The 22,308-nt window shown below is 44.8% G+C and overlaps 1 protein-coding gene across 1 annotated transcript in view; it reads left to right on the plus strand.

The window, feature by feature from the left end:
• The window catches only part of KDM7A (lysine demethylase 7A), a 529,021-nt gene that overhangs the window by 255,609 nt on the left and 251,104 nt on the right, over positions 1–22,308 (plus strand). The window contains exons 3-4 of the mRNA XM_069628822.1: positions 11,580–11,697; positions 13,908–14,068. Of these exons, the coding sequence (XP_069484923.1) occupies positions 11,580–11,697; positions 13,908–14,068 (279 nt within the window). The remainder of the gene's footprint in view (positions 1–11,579; positions 11,698–13,907; positions 14,069–22,308) is intronic.

Below are 22,308 nucleotides of genomic sequence, written 5' to 3' on the forward strand. Positions count from 1 at the left end.
TAGTTAGCATGGTAGAAGGGGTTGGCAGAGGGCTTTGAGGATAGGATGTATAAGGGAGTGCTTGAGGGATAGCGGGAAGGAGCCAGAGGAAAAGGCCGATTTATGTAATCACTCCAACGCTGGTGCAAGGGAGGCAATGTTGTCTTGATGGTTCTGAAGGAGCAGGGGAGCACCTGTTTGGAGGAGACTTTCAAAGAGGTGGAGCATGGTTGGACCAGGAAAGAGGTGTAACGAGAGGGTTGGAGATGGAGACATCTGCTGAGCTGAGAGCGTTCAAGGTGTGTCTGGATGAGTGGGTCGGACCAGAGGGAATAATGGTGAGGGAGAGTCAGTCACAGAGGCTGCGGAAGAAACCACTGGCTGCTTCAGGAGAGTCAAGGTGAATATTGAAGTCGGAGGAGAAGTTTGTAGGTAGAAGCCAGGAGAGAAGAGGTGAGGTTGGACCATTCCAAAAGGAAGGAGGAGACTGGACCATGGGTCCTGAAGATGGTGGCGAGTCATCAAGAGGATAGGAGAGGCACCAAGCCTCCCGACGAGGCATTCAAAGGATGAGTAGGACTGAGCGGGTATGATAGTAGCAGGTACCCATTCAGGGAAGATCCGGGCCACCGGTTAGGACTGGGCTTAGGGAGTATCTTGTAGCCCTCAGTGGAGGAGTATGTCAAAAGCAGTGACAGAGCTGGCAGTGAGAGCGAGAACATCAAGGTCAAAGTCTTCAAGAAGGTGATGGATGTCAGAGGAGTGTTTGATGGCAGAACGATAGTTAAGGGTAGCTAGGCGAAGCTGTTTGCCATCTTTGAATGTCTTCTGAGAGGGGTGTTGGGGGACATACGGCACTGTGGTACATCCATCCAAGGTGGCAAAGGTGCCGGGGGGGTGGCAGGAGGAGGGGTGGAAGGAGAATGGAGTAAGATGATGAAAGATGGGAGGCACCTTTCAAGAATAAGGAGGTTGGGCTGAGAGCCCTGGGCCTTGAGCGTGCCAATAATGTAGACGTTAATGATGCACCTATAGGATGAGAAGTGTGCCAAGAGTACTTCCCATCTTGTTCCACCATTAATGGGAGAGGAAGAGAAGGGGGAGAGGGCTAATGTGGAGTCCATAGGCCTGGAGACGGATTGACAGAGGATGTCGGTTTGCCTGGAAGAAGCGTTGACGTAGGTGTCCACGATGGGCAGGCCCGAGTTTGAGACCAGGAGATCTTTCTTGAATGTTCTCCTTCCAGACTTTGAAAGGCGAGTGGGATAGGACATAGAGTAGCAGTTAGAGTAAACAGGGGACATGGAGAGCACCATGGAGTAGGAATGCGGAGAGAGAGAGGAGAGAGAGAGAGGAGAGAGAGAGAAGACAAATCAGGTGCACAACGACACAACAGGTCGCAGAGAGGTTATTGCGCTGCTCCAGCAACAGAGGAAGATGTCGGATAGGGCGGCAGGGGGGCTCCTGAGGCCTTGACTTATTCCAGCCTTGCAGACCCTAGCGATTAAGATGATGTGGATGAGGAAACTTGAAGTGATGGTCGCACACAGGCAAGTGAGTGAAGACGTAGTTTATTGCTAGGCAAATGGACCCCATGGCCACACTGCCACCGAGCCCGACCAACTGATAAGGAAGGTGGAACCCTGGCCAAGGAACAACACGCTTTCTAAGAAGGGACTGGAGGTGGTAATTGGAATTTTTGGGCACTCCCACTCCTGAATGTCTGGTCTCTGAAGGAAGGGGCCCATTCCAGCCAGCTGATAGGTTGATGGCCCTCATTTCAGACATACTTTTTGGCAGAGGCATGAAAAGTCTGAGGAGCATAGTTTCTCCCTCCCCTTTTCCAGTTAGCAAAAATCGTAAATGAGGAATGCAGGCCTTTCTCTTAACAGAAACCTCGCTTTGCAACTCTTAGACCCAATAGTCTGATGTGGTGGCAGCCATGCTATGGAATAGACGGTCAATTTCTAGCAGGTCTTCATCATTCACTACAGTTTTGAGAAAAATATTGGATTGGGAAGAAAATATACCTGAATGCTTAACTCTATCCGAGATATAGCACCGTGGATGCTTTGTTATAGCAAATTGTAGGTTCTGGCAGCAGCTCTGATTTTGAAGTTGTCTTTCAGGAATGTTTAAAGGGCTGTTTTCTAAACCGTACTTGCAGAGACAGGGGTAGAAGTAGCTGAGACCACTTTGCAGTCTCAACCAAAGCATGGCATCCAGGAAAGGTGGAGGTTAACAACCTGGATACCAGGAGATGGTACTGGGTCAGGGTGCCAAAATGCACCCAGGACTTTGAAGACCAAATCTTGGATCTTTCCTTGGATTTAATAGACTTTTTCCACTCTTACTTGATGAGAAACTATCCATTTGGAAATCTACAAACCGCTAAATCATTGTTGTCCTAACAAAAGGCCTAGCCATTTCAGTCAAAGCAGCAGTCCAGATGGGAGCAGGTTCTGGCCAAGCTATTGAGGATTTTAGGACCATCATTGCGCCAGCCTGAACGCTCTCCGATGTTGCAAGCAACAGTGGACATACAACAGGGTCTGAATAGGATGACCTAGCCCGTGAATTCGGCAACTTTAAGCAAGGACTTACATGCCTAGGTGCACTCCACTCACCCGAGAGAAGTCTCTCCACCCGTTGACCTAGAATATCTCAAGGAGCATCTGTAGATAAGTTACAATGGGGTTCCAACTCTTCTTACTCCCAACATCTTATCGCATCTTCTTTAGGTTGGGAGTCTGACTGGCACCATGAGATCGCCCACAATTTTGAGGCCATTGGCAAAGTTCCTCTCTCACAAAAAGTTTGCTTTATTTAAAGCTCTTCACCTTGCAGAAAAACCATGTGGGTTTGCGAACCATACTGGCCCCCTGTCCCCCACCCCATTCCGTCTCAAATTCTAGTTAACCCAAGAGAAGGTAAAGTTAATCTCTGGCACAGTTTCAAACCTCTTTAAAAAGGGGAATGGATTTGTTTATTGGATCTCGAAGATGCGTACATTCACATCCTGATCTGGCAGTGCATTGCTGCAGCTTCTTAATTTTGTTGACAGGTGGCGGGTACCAATACAAGGTCCTCCCTTTTGCATTCAACTCTGCACCTTATGAAGGTCATTTTTGCTGCTCAGGCCCACTTTGGTGTCCCTTTATCCCCAGAATGACGGGCTGTGTGGCATCTTCAGACTCTGCTGGACCTTCTTTGACTTTGCCATCTTGTTCAGTGTGGCAAAGTCGTCCTTGCTGTCTAATCAAGAGACGTAACTTTATTTTCTTTATCTGGGACACAGGTACAGCCTGGGTTTTTGTTGCGAACTAGAGGTTCCCGAACTTACTCATTGCTGTTATTGTCATGATGCCTACCTCCAAGGAGCCAGGTTCGACCCAGCAACCCCAGAGGCAGGCATCATTCCCCCCAGGGAAGTGCCAGCGGGCCCAAGCTGGGGCCCTTTGGACACAGTCCTGGCGCCTTAGGCGCCAGGCTCATGTTGGACCCCTGTCCTGGCGCCTTAGGCGCCAGGCTCATAAAGCTAGACATGTGTTCAAGTGTTTTAATGTGCACTTACCTGATGCAGACCATGCTGCTATATCCAGGCCCTCTTGAGGCCTGAATGGAACTACTTTACCTGTGGGACTACTTTCCACCTGGGTGTGGTCGGGGAAGGATACATACCTGATCGGTGGAAGGGTACATGCCTGGAACTTCTTCCAAAGCTATTTAAACCACGCCCGATCAGCAACTCACGCTTCGCGTTGTTCTACTCCTCGCAGCTGGACGCTCACCGTGTCACCTCCTGCATCTGCACTTCAGCTGCGCCTGTCAGCATCCTGGGTCGCCTGCAAAAGGAGATAAGAGGGAATTGGAGAGAAAGAAGACCTTACCTGTTAAAACTGCATCATGGGGACATCACACCGACGATCCTGAAAGGGAAGACCTCATTTTAAAAGCATTTCGTTTCGATCGCTGCAGCGCTGCATTTCACTCACCTTTCCTGGGCGCCTCCATCTTCAGCAGCGATCATCCGGATCCGCACCCACTTCCCAGAGCCTAGAGAGAAAAGACAAGAAGACAAGGTGAGAGAAGCAAGGGAAAAAGGAAAAGCTCAGTTTCCTTCTAAGACTTACCTGTTGGGTCATTCCCATTTCATTTCGGGTCCTGCCGCTTCCAGGCATTCCGGACCCCGGCCCCAATGGGGAAAAAAGACAAAGACATTGAATGAGCGAATGCAAAGACATTACCTGAACGCTCATCCAGAACTTACACTTCGGGTCGGCGCCCTATCTCCGGCATTCCGAACCCCGGCCCCTAAGGGGAAAAAGACATAAGCATTAGCGCTTGCTGCAATAAGACAATGAACATTATTATTAAGCTTGAACTTTTGAACTTGCAACAGAACTCTTACAGCGCCTCACCTGAATAGTCAAGCTTATATGGAACTCCCATCAAACCTCAATCCAGTGAAGTAACTGGGTTTCAACGCGCCCCTGCATCAGAAGCAGGATGGAGAACTCATCCTTCCAAACCCTAAGGTGAGACTTCACGGGGAATCGTGGAAGGGTATCGAGGAGGGTTGGAAGGGAGTGGGAGGCTTGAGCATTATTCCGTCAGTAGGTCATACTCCCTTTTCACGCACAGGGGAATATTCCTGCGAGCCAGAAAAGCCAGAGTAGAGGGGCCCTTCCTGTCCATCATCGGAGTCCTGCGCTTCACCATTGAAGAAGCATCAGCACTCGAAGCCAGACCTGCGCCTTCGTGGGAATCAGGTGAGCGTGACAGTTATTGCCTGAGCCAGACTTAATTGGTTGTATACGAATTGTTCGTTTTACAACTGTTCGAATTACAATTGACCTTTTCACAATTGACCGAATTGTGAAGGTCAATTGTAACATATATGCGAGGGGGAAACCCCCCCGGCAACCCCCACCCAACCCAAAACCCCCCCAACACCAATTTCAAAGATTTTATTCAAGAATAGCGGTTTAAAAAACCAAAAAAGGCTTCCCAAGAAAAAGGGATATATATATCAATTGTGAAAAGGCCAATTGTGACCCTTTAAAATCGGTCAATTGTTCATTCGAACAATTGTAAATGAACAATTTGGTGTATACCACTTAATCACCAGCCTGATGGTTTCAACATTACCTGGGCTTGATAATCTCTGGTCTCTTTTCAGTACTTTATGCCAAGGTTATGAAAATGCTACACCTGACCCAGCACTGGAATTAGCTGACTGACTTTAAATCGATCAGTGTGTCCATCTTGTCACATATTCAGGGGAGCCAAATGTGGCGTTTGGAAGAAGTGAATCCTGACTCCCGTTCTCACTATACGGTCACAAGCAACTTTTGAATATTCTCAACAGGTTCGACCTTTCAGCATCTTAAAGTACATAACTTTTTGTCCCCTCAGGATCTGGACCTACTGTGAGAGGGACATGGATTTGACTCTGCCAAGGGAGGTCAAGGACCCCTCTCAGCCTGGAGTGAGCAGGCTACCAGGGTAACTAAAGATCTACCCCAGCGGTAATGTGGGAGTTTTGTAGGGCTGTCCCCAGCATGCATGGGGCTGTGCATGTACACTAGGTTCTCTGTCTCAATCCCAATGCCGATCAGTCTCTGGCCTTTTTCTATTCCTTCAGATGGTTACCAAGAAACTACAATGAGATCCGTGGGATAGTTAATGGTTCCCAGAAGCAGCACTGTTTAGAGCACTACAAGGCCCATAATGCATCCTGTCCCAGCAGACAAGACCCAGCCTGGAAAAGGAGGAATGGACTCATTGCCTAAATGGGAATGGACTAGGTTTCCTTATTCAGAAGCTGAATATGGGGGCACCAACACCCACCTCATACACCTATGATGGATCAGTGGAGCAGCAGCAGAGGAGTTGGAACCAGCAGGGAGCTGCTCAGCACAGTGGGAGACCAGGGGACCCTCCCCAAAATCTTTTGTTGTAAAAGGCTTCCTTGATTCAGAAGGGGAACAGAGCAAACAACCAAAGTGACTGCATGTTAAAAATGAATGCGGAAAAGGGGGGCAGGCTCGAGGTCCTTATGAAGATTTTCAATTGAGGTCCTGTCCCAAAAGGAGGTGGCTCAAGCACATGTTTGCATAGGGAATCAGCTGATTTGAATAGCTGATGCAAGCAGAGGGAAGCTTCTAGGCAAGAAGGGGTGGGCTGTAGGAAGCCATCAGTCCGTTGACTGTGAGAGGTATACGGAATAAGTCAAAAGCAGGTGAAGGGCGACCAAAAGACTAGAGTGGAGAGTGGAGCAGCTTGAGGAGGAATTGGAGGTGAATGTGGAGTGTTTTTACAGAGAGGAGGTAAGGTTTTGGGGATGAGAAAGGGGTACCGATTGGGTGGAAGTTGGCGGTGAGTTTTGAAGGAGAGTAAGTGAATTTAGCATAGGAGAGATAAGCAGAGGAGAGGGAGGTTGGAGGCAGGCAGGTGAAGGAGAGCAGAGGCAAGGGCAGTATTGGGTTGGGTAATATTAGGACAGTAGTGGATAAGATCAGGAGGGAGTTGGTGGGTAGAGACTAAAGATGGGGGTGTGGGGCAGATGGAGTGAGAGAACACCAGGAGACGGAATGTAGAGCGAGACCGGCAGGAGGATGGAGAAAAGAGGAAGCAGGCATTTGAGGAAAAGATTGACCAGCATCGTCAGGACAAGGGTGCCAGGACAATTGTATTACCCCTACTAGGCTCCCTCGGAAATCCTTGGGAGAGTTAGACCTAATACAGCATTTAGGCCCTTCCTAGGAATGGGATAGACCAGACAGTGAGGGGGGGAGTTGCCGTAGGTTTCCTGAAATTGATCTTTCCATACGACCTGTTGGAGTAGGGTGACTGGGCTAACGAGGGGGGGACCCCCTGAAAGATTGAAGAAAATGTGTACAGGGATCTCACCCCTGTTTTTGTAACACCATTTTTACAATAAAAATGGAAAACATATTGGGGTTGTCTTGTGGCGCATTGAGCACTTTGTCACACTACTCAACTTCTCTGGAGCTGAAGTCCATCTTACTAGCATTGACAGCCTTTCTTTTCCCATCGCAGGTTGTGCATCCTTATGAGGAACACTTTGGCCATGTTTTATATAATAAATGTAAGGGTGGGGGGGGACAAAATCTCCCACTCTGTTTTATCTGGCGTTACAGTGTTGGGAATAGGCTATCACCAAGGCTGCCTCATTTTAAGCTGCTTAATTGGCAGGGGTTAAGAATCCAGACTTTGATCTCCTGAACAGAATTAGTCATCAAAACCAGACGTGAGCTCAATCATTAAGTCCCAGCAGCACTTTTAAGGGATTTGGGCTTCCCTCGGGTGGCTCTGCTTGCCAAGATGCAGAACTTGAGGTTCTGTCAATATGCGTCAGTCTGTCCGGGCAGTAGGTTGTTGCTGAATGCATTAATGTGGAGACGGAGAAATGGATCAGTATAGTCCTCCCTTCCTGGACCAATGCCGCCCCCCAAGTTTCTAGACCAGTATAGGAAGTCTCAGAACTATGGCCTGATGCTGAAAGCACTTAGCTAGTTTCTGGTTCTCAGACCTTATTCACCTGACCAAGTTTCCTCATAGATTTCTTCTCAAGAGACCCCCAATCTTCAATTGATTTAAATGCAGTTTCATGTCTGAGGTTCTAAATCGTGGCAATTGGGTTTGTAGTCTTTAACATCCTTTAGGCATAAAAGTAGCCATCTACCAGCACCCACTATGGCAGTAAGTGGCTCTGTTTAGCAGACTGGTGCCTTCACGTGAACATCAATCCTTTGACATTCTCTCTAGACAAGCTTCTGTGCATAGGGTACATGGGTACTTATTGGGCCCATCTGAAATTCCAGTTGACTCCTGAAGGACTTACTTGTCCGTCTTTGGTGCCTATAGGTGCACTAACTGGATTACCTTTTCTTTATCTAATCCTGTAGTAATCATTGTGTGGTTTTCGGTTATACCTTTTTTCCTCCATTGTAGGTACATAACACTACCTGTTCAACATAGTCCTGCAGCTGTCCACAAGACTTGTACGACCATGGCCACGGCAGAAATTTACCAGGTAACACAAAAAGCTGTACTTCTGGGTGCATTTAAGGCAGCATAGCACATAAGTGATTTAGTCACTTTGTGCTAGGACCCGTGTACTGTCTTCCTCAAGGACAAGATGATGCGGGATACCCATCCTTTTTACTGAGCATTATCGGACCTCCACCTAAGCGAATACCCTCCCTACCAACCTTCTTTTCTAATTTCACCTCTGTCGGAGCAGATTCTCTATTGCCTGGGCGTTGTTTGAATCCTTACGTTTTACCTTGATGGACCAAATCCTTCTGGCTGTTAAAAGGACAATTTGGGAAGAATGGGAACAATCTACAAGGTTCTCAGGCCTCTAAGGAGCCCATCACATACATGGGGTCCTTGTGCGCCCTGGAATCATTTAAAGTCTAGAAGGCCCCCTTTAAAGCCTCTTCAGTTACTGTTGCTTTTGAGACACTGCTACCTACTAACTTCATCTATATGGGTGGTTCCTACCAGACTCCTTCTGCGACTACTTAATGGGCGTCCGTTCCCTGGTTGCAGCTTAGTTTGGTCAAGCGTGCTTTGTAATTTCTACTGATTTTGAGAGAACCAGGCGGCCAAATAGTTTAGCTTTGGGGATCTCCCAATAATATGGAAGAAGGGCAAAAGTATGTGAAAGGTCATTCTAGTGGCTAATACACTTGTAGTCCATGTTACCTTTTCCTTTGTAACGCCCACTGACCCTACTAAAATCCTGCTTATCTGCTAACTCCTTTTATACATAAATGGAAAAGGACTGGTTATGGAGAGTGGAGCATGCAGAACTACGGGTAGGTGCCGCACATGGCTGCATTGCTTTAACAATAAAAATGGGGCAGTGCTGTCAAATTTGACCTTTGCACCGTCCAATGCACGGTAGTCCCAATAGATACTTTTAACTGCAAAGTGACTCTTGCAAGATGTTCACCTCCTTTCAGTCCTGCAATAATTAATGTGAGGCTCTCCTTTGTGAACAAGAAACTAGCATCCTTCATCTCCTTCACTGCACCCTTTTAAGCACAAAGCAGTTCTCCTGATTTGGGTCTCTTTTCTTTTCCGCCCAGGGTAGGTGGAAAGCTGCATGAAGGGTCATGAGCTGCATCACTCCTCTTCCCATTGTGTTCCATGGGTCATAGGTTTTTCAGTTTGAGCTGCAGAAATAGCTTCTCTAGATGTCTTGTTCTCCATGACCGATGGGACTTTTCATTTTCCAATGCATTATACTGGGGCCGTGAAACCCCTCGGAGCTCTTTGTCGTCACCAGTTAGTGGTCCCTTTCTTTGTTTTAATGATGCAGAGCCCTTTGTTTTCTACATTTCTCAACCTGCACCTTTCAGATTTGCTATGCTCACACGGCTCAGGTTTCATTGTAGATTATGTATTCCGATATAAGTACAGGCCAAAACGGAGGCATTCGCCAGCATGGAGCTGCAATAGTAATTTAGTAGTAGTATCCAAGAGCTGCTATGTTTTAGTACATCTTGGGGCTCTGTTGCCAGCCTGATGCTGATTTACTCACAATTCACGGGGGAGCAGTGGCAATGCGATCTCATCTCCCTCACTTTCTTACCTAGCAGCTAATTACTACTTGAAGGGAACTGTATCTTGCTTTCTGCATTGCTTTAACCAAAGGAAGGCTCGGCTTTTTGGAGCACAAGATTTTCAGAAGTGTGCTACCTCTTGGGTATGTGTGGTAGAAAAAACAGTAAGTTTTTAGGTTCTAATGTCACCGTGGTAGGCTACTTTTTTTTCCAGAGCCCCAAAATTCTTTCCCCAAATATTTTATAATTAGCTATTTTACCTTCTATCCTAGAATATTTGGGGAAGGTTTTTGCATTTTTAGGGAAATGTTGCTACCTGGTGGCCATTGTTGGTTCCATGTGATAATGTACTCCTGATCCAGACTAGGAGCCCCATGTCCTCTAGAGCATGGACCCACATGACAGGCATGTGTACTGCCAGCCACTCATCCCTCCATAACGGCAAGCATATTACATGACTTCTTGTGGGTTGCAGTAAGACATAGCAATTTTGGTGCCTTGGGCTGTTGAGGTGCGCAGATTGTGTGCACAGCAAGTCTTCTCGCTTATTTAATGATTCCAGGTTTCAAAATAGCCTGCAGCGTGAGCTACAGCTACTGCAAGTGCTTGCCAAGATCTAGGTCACAAATGATTGTTTTATTTGCGTTGCAAGAAATTAGTTTGTGTTGGTGTATTTAAAATGAACGTTAGTTATAGAAGGCCCGAAAATTCCACTGCTTTAATTCCTCATGACGATTTAAAACCAAAATGACATCCATATGATTTTTTTTTTTTCCATGACGCAGGCAACCTTTATTTGCTTTTTATAACACTGTTGTACAAACCCAGGTTGCAACTAAACTGCTACAATTTTTCCTTTTCCTTAATCTATTGAAGGTCTTCATGAAAATAAACATAAGGTCCCTGAAAAGAAGAGCCAAATATATTGACAGTCATTCTTTTTACGCATGGTCTACTTTTGGATGCAAGTGTTGCATTGAGAGCCTTGCACCGTTTCTCTCTAACTAACCACCATACTAAAACAAATTCCAAAAGAATGGGGAATTAATCCATGTGAACCATTTTGGGGTCCAGACAGGTTATTTTGATTGGTTGTATATATGTATTAGATAGAAGCAGGTAAAATATCTGCAAAATGCGCCCTTTATATGTCAAAAAAGGTAGCAGGCGATCCTCTCCGGAAAGAACATGGCATGATAACCTGTTCTGAGATGGAAGTTTGCAGCACACGCGTTTTGCTCACTGTACCTTTCACAGATGGGAAATATCCATCTGCATATCAGTCTTTGTCCCGCCCACATGGGCAGTCCATCACCGAAATGCTATGGCAATTCCTCTCTGAACAAGAATACCAACAGCAAACCCATACACGTGTTTCAGCCTTGTTGGGCCTCATCAGTATACGCCCTTTATGTTTTGCAATTTAAAGAATTTGAAATTTGAAGAATTCTGTTACTGTCTCCTGGGGTATTTCAAATGTTTCCATGTACATTTTGGCCTTGACATTGAAATATCAATTGTTGACTCTATTCTTGATGATCTACCACATTTAAGATAAGCTCATTGCAAATGTTGTCTATGTACATCCTAAGGTTCTCAGAAGGCGTTGTCTCACTGCCACAGGTCTTACATTTGATGTTGGAGGGGGTTTGCTCCTAAAGTGCGGCTCCAGAAGTTCGGGATAACCTGTGCCCATTGTTAATTTAATATGCTCCCATATAATGCTTTAGGAGTTTAAATAAGGCAAGTGTTTTGTTATTCCCTTAATCGCTGTTATAACCTTTTAATGTTGCTCTACCATCGGTAGACCAGAAACTGACCTGCCTCAACACTCAACAATTGTTCCGGTGGTGGATAGCAATGGAAATGTGTTAAATCTCGGCGTCTACGTTATAAATGACTCGAGACTGCTGATGATGGGTCTGACCGATGCATCCATGTTGTTTTACGTAACTGAGCAAGCACTTCATTGTATCTGGTGCATTCTTGATTTTCCAGTGAAGAAGAGGCGGAATTGGCACAGGCACGATTACACTGAAGCTGATGATGGCACCAAACCTGTCCAGGCTGGAACACGGGCGTTTGTCGAGCAGTTGCAGGCCCGCTCGTTCCCCAGGTGAGCCAGTCATGATTGCAGTGCTTTTGAGGCAGATCTTGAATAGAGCACATTTAGAGGTTCAACAAAATGTTATGTGGTTATCATGCTACACCAGTCCAAATAAAGGAGGCAAGAATTGTCAAATTCATATAAATTAAGATTGGAATTTATAACACTTCAAGTAAACTCAAACAAGAAAAGCATTAATGGCACAATTTGTGCAATGGCAAGATGATTTAAAAGAGAAAACTGATACTGGCAACAAGAGAAACTCTAGAAAAAAAGCCCTAGAGCAAAAAAAAAAACTACCCGGAAATCTTGCACAGATACAGGAAGGTCTATATGGCCCCAACGAAGCTCATAAACGTGGGATACAGCATTTGAAACTCATTTTTGTGAAACCTGTGTTGGCCGTAGTTGCTAAAGTTATTTTAGTTTTCAAACGTTTGAATGTTTTTAGAAGAGTACCCAAAGAATTATATATGTTTTCCCTTGGCAAGGGAGACCCAGTTAAATTAAAAAATGTAAACATTTTTGAGTAGAAAAAGAAATGGCTCAGACAATTGACAGAACAGTGTGCTGATTTTTTTAATTTATTTTTATTGAGATTCTACTTTGAAGAAGACATTAACAGGTGCAATGTCTAGAAACTCTATGCAGCTTTTCATGTAAATTGTAGCAGTAAGGATAGTATTAAATTGAGTGAACTAATAAATATAACCAGACGCAAGCAACTATGAAATCCATCTGTAGTGAAAGGCACATTTTGAAAGTCATAAGCTGCGTACAGGTTGCTGGTATTTATTTTGACAATTGGAACATGTTTGCATTTGAAAATATTTTACCAAGTGTCCAGTGCTCCAGATAAGATTTTGAAGTGTAAGTATTCTACTCCCTATTTTTTAAAGTTGGGGATAAAGGTTTTTTAGGGAGTAAAAATGGAAGTCCAATTCACAATGGGAGTATTTTGTAAGCGAGTAAAAAATGTTTGAACTGAAATGATTTTGTAATAATTATTTCTTTGCACCTAGTTATTCATACACTTTAAAAGATACATGTTTACGTCTTACGATCAGGCATTAATAGTAGTGATTTCTGTTATTACGTGCACTACTGGTCCAAACACATCCATGGAGCTGTGTGAGTGAAAGCAAGGGCACAAGGTCCTACGTGCCCATTTCCTATTTTGTTGGGAGTATTTTAACTCCCTGTTTTTATGTTTTGCCTCGTTTTAGGGAGTAAATGTCGCTGATGCACCCCTTATCTATACGGCTGCAAGTGTGTGCGATTGCATGTTCTTGGAAGGCATGTCATGTGCAATTGAATACTTTGATGAACTGTGGCACATTGCTTTCTTGAAATGGAGCTAGGAAGAAACTGAACTCGGATTACTACATTCACAGCTGCCTTTCATTTGCAATGAAATGTCATATGCTGCATATTCAAGATAAACCTAAACAATAAAAAAAAATCACTTAAGTAATATTATAAAGCCTTGCAGGAGATGCATTCCAGGACAAAATAAATTTCGTCCCAAAATGTTTGCTGTGCAGGGAGAACTAGTTTTCCGTGTGGTTGATAAGCACAGTTTAGCATGTAGAGACAAACGCACTTTACCCTTGCAGCATACTCCAAGCCAAACTGTTGTGCATTTGTAAGTGTGGGTCCATCCAAAGTGCAATGTGTTACGTATTGGTGGTGATCTGGTTGTCTTCTCCACTGTTAAATAATTGTTCTTTGCACATGTAAGGTTCTGTAATGATCCAGGGTTTTATTCAAGGGTACGACTCAGAAAACCCAACTCCATATTCTGTCACTTTGTTCCTATCTGTTTTCACCTTTATACCTTAACTGGTTCTTGCCTCCTGGGAGCTCTAGTACACTGATGGACCTCTTTGCCAATGGGTCTCAAACGCCCAATGAATTACAATGTTAAGTTACTGGGATTTATCCCCACACTTCGCTGCTATTTGCATGGCCTCTGGCAGATCGGAGCGGTAGGGTGTGGTTTACACTAGTGGGGAGAAAAATATATTGCAAAATAGCTTAGCTCATGTCGTTTTTCATACACTTTAGTACCTACGACTTTCGAGGGAATGGACTGAATCTTTGCATGGTACAGCCTTTCTAAACTAAGGAACTTTAAAAGTTACATGAAATTGGTTGTGGTAAGCAGCAATCTAAAAACAGAAGCTTTGAATCTTATGCTACCGATTTTGTGTTTTCAGTGCTGATGACGTTGTTCAAAAGATGCAAGGAGGGCAACTTACACAGAGGCACCTAGAGAAACATGGCTTTAATAGTCCTATTATGGTCCCTAGGCTGGATGACTTGGGACTCAGGCTACCACCACCTACTTTCTCTGTCCTGGATGTGGAGCACTGCGTAGGTAAGTGAAGCATGCTTGATGTGCAGCCCTTGGAGACTATAGCAAGTCTTGTACATGTGTTCAGGTTTATTTATTTATATTGATGTACCACGAAAATCTATCCTTATAAAAATGGTCTTTTTCATTTGGTAAACGTGGACCAGCCATCTTTGCACTGTATGGGTAGAGTGGACTCGGGAGAACAAGCTTATGATGCACTGACTATATAGCACCCACTTTCTTCTTCAATGTGAAGATCTCTGGATGTTGAGAAATGTGGTGACCGGTCTACAAAAGGCACATTTTCTTGCATCCTGGTTTCTTGTCGGGCAGGAAGTGATGGTCGGGTTGTTCAGTAAGATAATAAAGCGATGTCAAAGGCCCCTTTAGTATTAGTTCAAGTAAGGCCTGATCCCTTCAAGCGCAATAGTACCTGTGGAAATGCTCAAAATCTACATAGGTGAGAATATGTCATTGTTGTCCTCTATGATTAATTGACCACTCTGCTACCGGAAATTGCATTGTTCTGGGTCCAGATTCGATTCCATTGGCTGTTTTCTGATAACCTCTAATCCTTTTAAACCCAATTAACGTGAACATTCTCAATGCCGTGTTGGCATAAGGAGTGCACCCCAACTTCATGTTCAAAGCTCGCCATTACCCCAGTATGGCTCTCCTCAATTATTTTTCAGGCATCGTTTTTGGTCACTGAGTAGACAGGATGACTCTTTAAATATTTTCATGCAGCGACGAATATGTCTTTCAGTGACTGGCCCTGGGATGGGAGGATTGTTTTGTAGTTCTAACAATTGATGAATATTTGTATTGTGTGGCAAAGTTCAACTGCAGTGTTTTCAGTGACTTAGTTCAATGGAAATCACTCCATTTTAATTCTGTAATTTCAGGGTCCCAAGGATGGACAAATACAGGGTGTGCAAACCGGGTCTTCTGTGGGACCATGACGAGTGTAAGCACCAAACATGCAGACATTTCAGACTCATGGCATTGTAAACCCAAAAAATGCTGGGCAGCCTGCAACATGGATGCTGGTAGATCAGAGCAGGGTGTAAAATGTGCACTTGCCACTAGCCATTGGCTAGTCCTAGTAAGACATTGTGTGCTGTGTGTATGTATAGAATGGTGCTGGCAAGTGACTTTTTATGGCTGGCTAGTAGTTTGCTCCCTACATCATAGTCCTCTGTGCCGTTGATGCAACTAATCAAGTGGAGACGCTAGAGGCCTAAACAGGGTCTTGTTCCAAAGCATGACTTCTGAGAACTCCAGTCTTTTATGACTCAAAAAGAACAAATGGGGAATAATGAGGCTCGTTCGTTGAAGAGCACTGGTACCGCAAAAGATGTTGACCACAGTGGCCCAATAGAAAGCCAGCCCATGCTCCGACTTCCCCAAAAGACGCAATTTGTTCGGAAAGTTTCTCTTCTTGCAACTTTCCTCATTTGACAGCAGTGGGGTCCGCCAGCGCATCTGCTTTTCGTCTGGCTGGTTCTTATTTGGAGTGAGTTGGGACTCTTTTGCCTCACTCACTTGCTTCTCACATTTCCTTCTCGGTGCACTAGTCTGTCTCCAGAGCTACCAGTGCTGTGAATGTTTTCTTTAACTTTTACAGTGTAGCACAAGCTACCTTCAGTTCTACAGGGACGCTGTGTGTTAATTTACTTTTTCTTGAGGTAACCTGCTGGGTACCTTTGTGTGTTGCATAGTGTATATTATGGTGGCAGTGACCTGTGTTTTTTTTTAATTTTTAAACCTTTTTTTCCTGGTGCACAGCTTTGCACCTTTAACATCACAATAATACCATTTTGAGTATCATATACTCAAAACTGCTGCTTCATGTGGTACATGTCATGTCCTTCGTGCTACCTTCCTTCCTCTTCAGGTCAGAAATTATCAAGTAAGGGGGCACACTTTTACAGTAGTCCAGCTCCAGACTCCGTCATTTCTTTGTACGTGAATGGGCTCAAACTGTTTTGGACTATTTCCACATTTTTGCTGGTCCATTCCATAGGCGGATTAGATAAAGAGGACCTGAAGTCATTCGAAATAGTCAACCACAAGATCCAAGCATCTGAAGCTGAAGGACCACTAGAGACCCGCTGAAGGACTGCTGCTGCAAACCGCATTGGCCATTCCGCCTTCTGGACCTTTGCCTTTAAATCAACCGGGAAGATGTGATCTGGGTGCGACGAACCAGTCTGAGCCCCTGCTCTGCAGCCATCGCTTTTCCACGGTTGCAGTGGTCTATGGGTCTGCTTTTGGCCTGCGCCTGCCTGGAACTGAACTGCACCCTTCCACGGTCCTGGAGAGTGACAATGTGGCTCCTGAGAGCCTGCCAAACTGGTCTTCTATGACACCAGTGCCCTCTCCTGTCTACTGCTCCTGGTGGGTTCTAACATTCTGCCAACACAGAATTTGAGCTGTCCACACCCTGCCTGGGGCCTCTGCCAGAGCCTGGCCTAACAGTTGTTGGAAGGCACTAAATCACAACCTGCAAATTGCATACGGTGAGGCACATTGTCTCCACCATTTCCCTGTCGTCTGGCGTTGAAAGTTGAAATTCTGGGTAGAGCCACCTTTATTTACACAACCCTTCCCCATTGATATGCATTGGACTGAAGACCCTTTGCTTAAAAGTAGCAACCTTAACGGGCCATAGATAGAAGAGCCAGGGTAAGACATCTTCTGTTATTAAGGGCCTGGGATCTGGTAGTCTACCCGCTCCATAGTGTCTTGATCGGATCACCTGCCTGTAACAGTCTGAAAAAAAAAATAACCTATCATAACTCTGAAAAGGGTATGGATGGGCTTCATGAGCATTGTTCTTATCTGTTGAGATATACAAACTATTTAAAGGCTTGTAAAACCTCTTAACCTTTCTTCGACACCACACCCACACACCATATAGCACCATGATTAACTCTGTTGCATTCTAAAGTGGTAAGGTAACACATTTGGATGTTAAACTGTGGTTGTGTATAGGTTTTACAGTGCTTTTACTCACCACTAATGTGAACCTCATGCTGTTAGTTTGGCAAGAATTGATGTAACCCTGTGGGAGACTACACCGCCCTTGTCCTCTTGGTATTTGATAAGCAACCTTTTGGTATAGGCCTGTACTGCACAAGTTGGTAGTGTGACTGAGTAGCCAGGCTCATCTCAAGAGGGGTAAATGTGAGCTGTAGAGCTGTAGCAATGAAATCCATCAATACAAATAGTCAAGTAACACTTATCCTCAAGGTTTTTGTTCTAAATAAGAAGTTATTTAACAGTAGTTTTTAAATGAGCATTCTTTAAAAAGGGCAATACATGTGACAATCAAATATACTTAAATACTTTTCGAGAATCAACACAAAGCTAGTAGATACTCTTTAGAGATTCTTCTTGCACACTTCCTACACCCTGAGTTGACTTCACAAACTAGGACAGTAATGGCATTTATGTATCACTAGTACATGTTGTAGATTCTGAGGTTTGTTGAAAGGTTAAGGGAAGGAAAAAGGTTAAACAGATTCTCTGAGCATTTGAGCAGTTTAAATCTTCCAATGAAGTCTAGATTAAAACCTTTCTGAGCAATAATAGTTAAACAAGTTCTCACCTCTGAGGGACATTTAGTGTCAGTCAAATGGACTAGAAGAGTCTGCAGGGAGCCAGGACAGTCAAAGTCAATTGGAGCACAGTTCATGGAGCTGAGGCACTTCTTAGATGGCAAAATCTTGCCAAAGTTAGAGAGTTTGTTGAAGTACAATCACTGTAGGGTTTCAAGCTGTTACACTTGTGAAGGGTAGAGCTGAAATCAAGTCTAGCAAAGTAGCTACTGCAAGTCTCAACTGAGAAGAGCAAAGCTAAAGGCACTGAGATACGTACCCCAAGTCAGAACGGTACCTTTGGTTAGAAGAGTGGTCCAGCTGGCTTCGGTCTGGTTGCAGTGATGCAGATCCTGGGTTCCTGGGCCTCAGCCGTGGGGACAAGCGGGAGGACGTCTGGAGGACTCCTGCAGCAGCAATTCTGAGGTCGGCTGACAGCTACAGGCTATTTTCAGATCAACGGCACTTTGGTAAACAGCACCACCGTGGATCTTGGTTACTGGTTGGGCTTCCTTCATTCCTTGTGTACTGCACTCTGGTGAGGGGACCCAAGCACCTGCCGTCCTGCTTCTTGAGGTTTCTGGGGAGACTCCTGGAGCTTCTGGCTGGATCACAGACGTTGAACTCGACAACTAATTTCTCAACCGTTGGCGCTCTGTTCCTGCTGCAGCATAGAAGTACAGCCAGTCGGAGAAGATGGTCCAGTGGAGTTCGTCTCAGGGTTAGTTGGTCCCACAGCAGCAGGGCTTCACCGGGCAATTCAAAGGTCCAGGATGTTGCAGCAAGCTTTGCTCACGGTTTCTTCATCGGGTTGCTCTTTCTAGTGGTCAACTCTGTCTTCAGTCTCAAAACCCTCGCCTTTTAACCAGGTTTCTCGTATTCATGCACAGCCTAGCTGTCACTCCAGCCAATCAGATCTGGGTGCATTCAGGCATTCCTAAAGACCAAGGACAGGGGAGTTTCGGCAACCTCCCTCACTTGCTGCCCTTCCAGACACACTGGAGCCAGAGTCGGGTTTCAGTACTGAAGCCTGCCAAAGGCAAAACGGAGGGCTCAAACCTGGCTTGGCGTGCAGAGTAAAACCCCAGAAAGACCTCACGAACAGAAAATGGCAAAAAAAGACCGGGACCATTTTGACAAAATGGTCACCCGTGGGTGCTATACTGCAGCAGAGGGTTCAGCCTGTGGTAGACGAGCACAATGGTAGAATTAAACCACTGCCACCAGCCATTTAAAGTAGTGAGGGTAACAGGATAGGTAGGAAAAGGGGCTACTAAGTAACCCCCTAGCACTCCCCATAAAATGGTGTGTGCTGGACCTACAAAGAGAAAAAGTAAGTAAAGCCAATTTCACTTTAGTATTCTTGGGAACAGTAGTCCACACAAGAAAAGGTATTTAAACCTTATGAGAATTCTAAAGGATTTGTGTGACAATGCACTGAAGGTGCTATGTGTCACCATACAAAAAAGTAGATGCCTGTGGAGTTTGTCAGACGCCAAAAACAAGGGAAACACATCACCCAAATGTGTGAGTGTGTGAGTGAGAGATGCTCCGACGCTCTGACGCTCGTTAAAATGAAGAACTCCAGCACAAGAGCAGGGCATCTATAAGGTTGAAGGGAATTAGCACAGAAATTGGAATTCTCCCCAACACCCTTTTTACCCTAGCATCAGATCACTGTCTCCAGCCCAGGATCCTCTCTGGTTGTTGCATAACAATGTTGGTTGTGTAAGCTGCTTTTCTTTTTTTCAACACCAGAACCTTTACCAGCAACCTCGAGACTTGTCAGCTGCTGGTGAACTTTGACTTCTAAAACTATTCAGTTTTGATAGCCTGCGGTTCATTTACCATTACTATGAGGGAAGATATACTGGCTTTAAAGCTATAAATTGAAATCCATGGGAAATATTTTTCATTTTTTAATAAGCTGTTAGAAAACTTTCATTAATTACCATGGTCAACAAAAGGGTCAGTTTGAACCTGAACCCTCCCAGAGACCCTAATTGGTATGGTTATTTACCATATTCACTGAACCAACTATTCCACAAAGTTACCTGCCAGCATTGATTTATTTTTTTGCAGTAAGATAAATGTATTTTCCCTCCTATTGTGTGGACTTTATATGATTTGGTTTTTTACTGTACCTTTTGACGACATTGTTCCCCTCGAGTTTAGCCTTTACTTAATGCATGACTGAGGAAACCCTTAACACCATCATGGCGTGAAATACTGCATAACTTGCATACATTACTGGATTCTGAAATGGCACACAGCTTCACGTGCCCATTTGTGGAAAAATGTCATGGTGGCGAAAAATGCTTGAGCCAGCACAACTGCCACAGAAACCCTGCTCTAGACATAGCTGTTGGGTAATATTTTCATAGCAATGATACATCTTCCTCTGAACTGAGTTCTAAGAAAAATGTTGCAAGGAGTATACTTGTAACAGGGTTGGTTTATTATGTGGTTTCATAAGAGTGTCACTGCATGACTGACAGGGTCAACTACCCTTGAAGTACTGATTGTATTTTAAAAGTATTTCTAACCAGGTCTTATTCCCCCAAGAATAGTATATTACTATACTGAATGTATAACCTTTAGGTTTGACTCAGCTTGACTTGCTTCTTGCTCTAAAGGCGGTTCTACCTTGGTTTGCATTCCATAGACATCGAGTTGGTTTTTATGATTGTGTTTATATGATGTTATAGTACTTATGTACCCAAGAATTATCTTGGTCCACTTGTATTTAAATAAACCCTTTATTTTTACAATACATGGTGTTTCAGTGTTTCTTTGGACCATATGTTTGCTACAATTTCTTTGTACCAAGCTACAGCCTGTCTACTCTACCAAATGTTGTCGGGTGGTGCAGCCTTATACTAAGAGTGGATTTATGTACTGCCTCACCTAAATGGTTTCATGAAGCCCTTAGTTGGACTTTAGAAAACTGTCCTAAAATAGAGCAATGCAAACACAGCTCTGTGAGGCCTAAAACATCTGGGCCTAATTCCATAAAGTTACTGTAGTTGCTACATATTGCAACTAAGATACACCAACTGCTCCCCAAATCTGTTTGAAACACAGGAGGGGAATGATGACCCATCATTTTGGCAGATGTGAATTTATAAATATGTTTCGATCCATCAGTGTTCATTAACGCTGATTTTGTTTTTTTTTCTTTGCTTTTAGATTTAGTTATAGTGGAGAAAAAAAGTGTATAATGGAGCGCTCAGCCTCACTATGATTGATCATTATGTACAGTTAGGGGTGTACGAAATTCGGCTTAGAGTAAGTATTCGCCCGAATTCCAGCTGAAAATTAGGTATTTGGTTTCAGCAGAATACCTAATAGAATGCTTACTCGAAGCCGAAGTTACACCTCCTCGTTTGAAGGCACTATATCACGCGCATATGTTTAGTAAAAAGCCCCATAAAGAGAATCATTATCATGAGCAAACAGTGTCTATTGAGGTGACATGGAGACGAGGGATGCAGGGTCGGAAGTGGGGGAGGTACCGCAGGAGACTACAACTCTCAGAATGCACAATGGATTGCAAGGGAACGTTGCGAGGGAGGAGGGACTGTACTTGGCATGTTTTCACAAGAAAAGCTCTGTGAGGGGCATGGAGCTGCAGTGCAAGTATCTGAATATAGCGCAGCGGATGAAGCACTGGCAGCATGACGCATTGCCCAGTAACTGTTGACTTGTAAATCGGTCCCTGGAACGTTAAGGGAAAATCAGTAGGCCATGTGTTTTGGTTATAGCAAGAGAGTTGCCCCCACTTTACACAGCATGTCTATTTTGAACGGTTAGGGAATGGTTTAAAATATCGAAATAAGAGTTAGCAGGGGTTTTCTTTTCTATCGCTGCTGGGCCGCCTCCCTTCCCCTAGCTGTTCCATGCCGATGGGTTCCGAGATTTCTACATTTGCAGTGCAGCGCTTCCTGTTGGGTTTGCTGTTTTCAAGCCACCCCATTTTGGTTGGGGAGAGGAGATGCTCGGAGGTCGTTCTGCCACAGATCAGTGTGTGTTGGGCACTGCACCAGGAGTGTAGCCCTTGGTTCTCCCTTCCGACACTGATGCCTCTAGCAGTGCATCACTGTGCACCCCCCATCACCACGGCAGTGAGCTTGGTGTAGAGGCGGAAACTTGGTGTGTATTCTGGGTGGTGCCAGTTCCCGTTGAGGGGGAATGGCGCTTTGCTTATATTGTTTGAGGCATATTGGGGGGGGGGTGGATCGTTGTGATGGCAGGCCTTCATTGTATGTTTGAAAAGAAATGCGCCCACGCAGGCGAGCAGTCAAGCGGTGGTACCCTGGGTTTTGGTCCGTCCAAATTTTATTTGCGGTTGTCTTCTTTGCATGAAAAAAAAGTTTGGGTTTTCCATACTGTATTTTGCTGCGATTTGGGAAGCAGGTATATCGCATATTGCTCCTATTGTCTTCGGACACAGGGAGCGGAAACGGGCGCAATTGGTGTGTTACAGTACTTTCATCTCTCCAGTCGGCAACCGGTTTACAGAGGAGAGAGAATTCTGAGAAGGGTTCTGGGCATTGGGCTGCAACTAAGCGCATCAACCGAAGGCAACACAATAGAAGGCTGCACTATTGCGGTGGTGCTGTGCGATGGGATTTAAGCGAGGCGCGCTGTTAGCTGTGC

Source organism: Ambystoma mexicanum, chromosome 12 (genome assembly GCF_040938575.1).
Source record: "Ambystoma mexicanum isolate Mex_15411 chromosome 12, UKY_AmexF1_1, whole genome shotgun sequence".
Lineage (NCBI taxonomy): Eukaryota > Metazoa > Chordata > Amphibia > Caudata > Ambystomatidae > Ambystoma > Ambystoma mexicanum.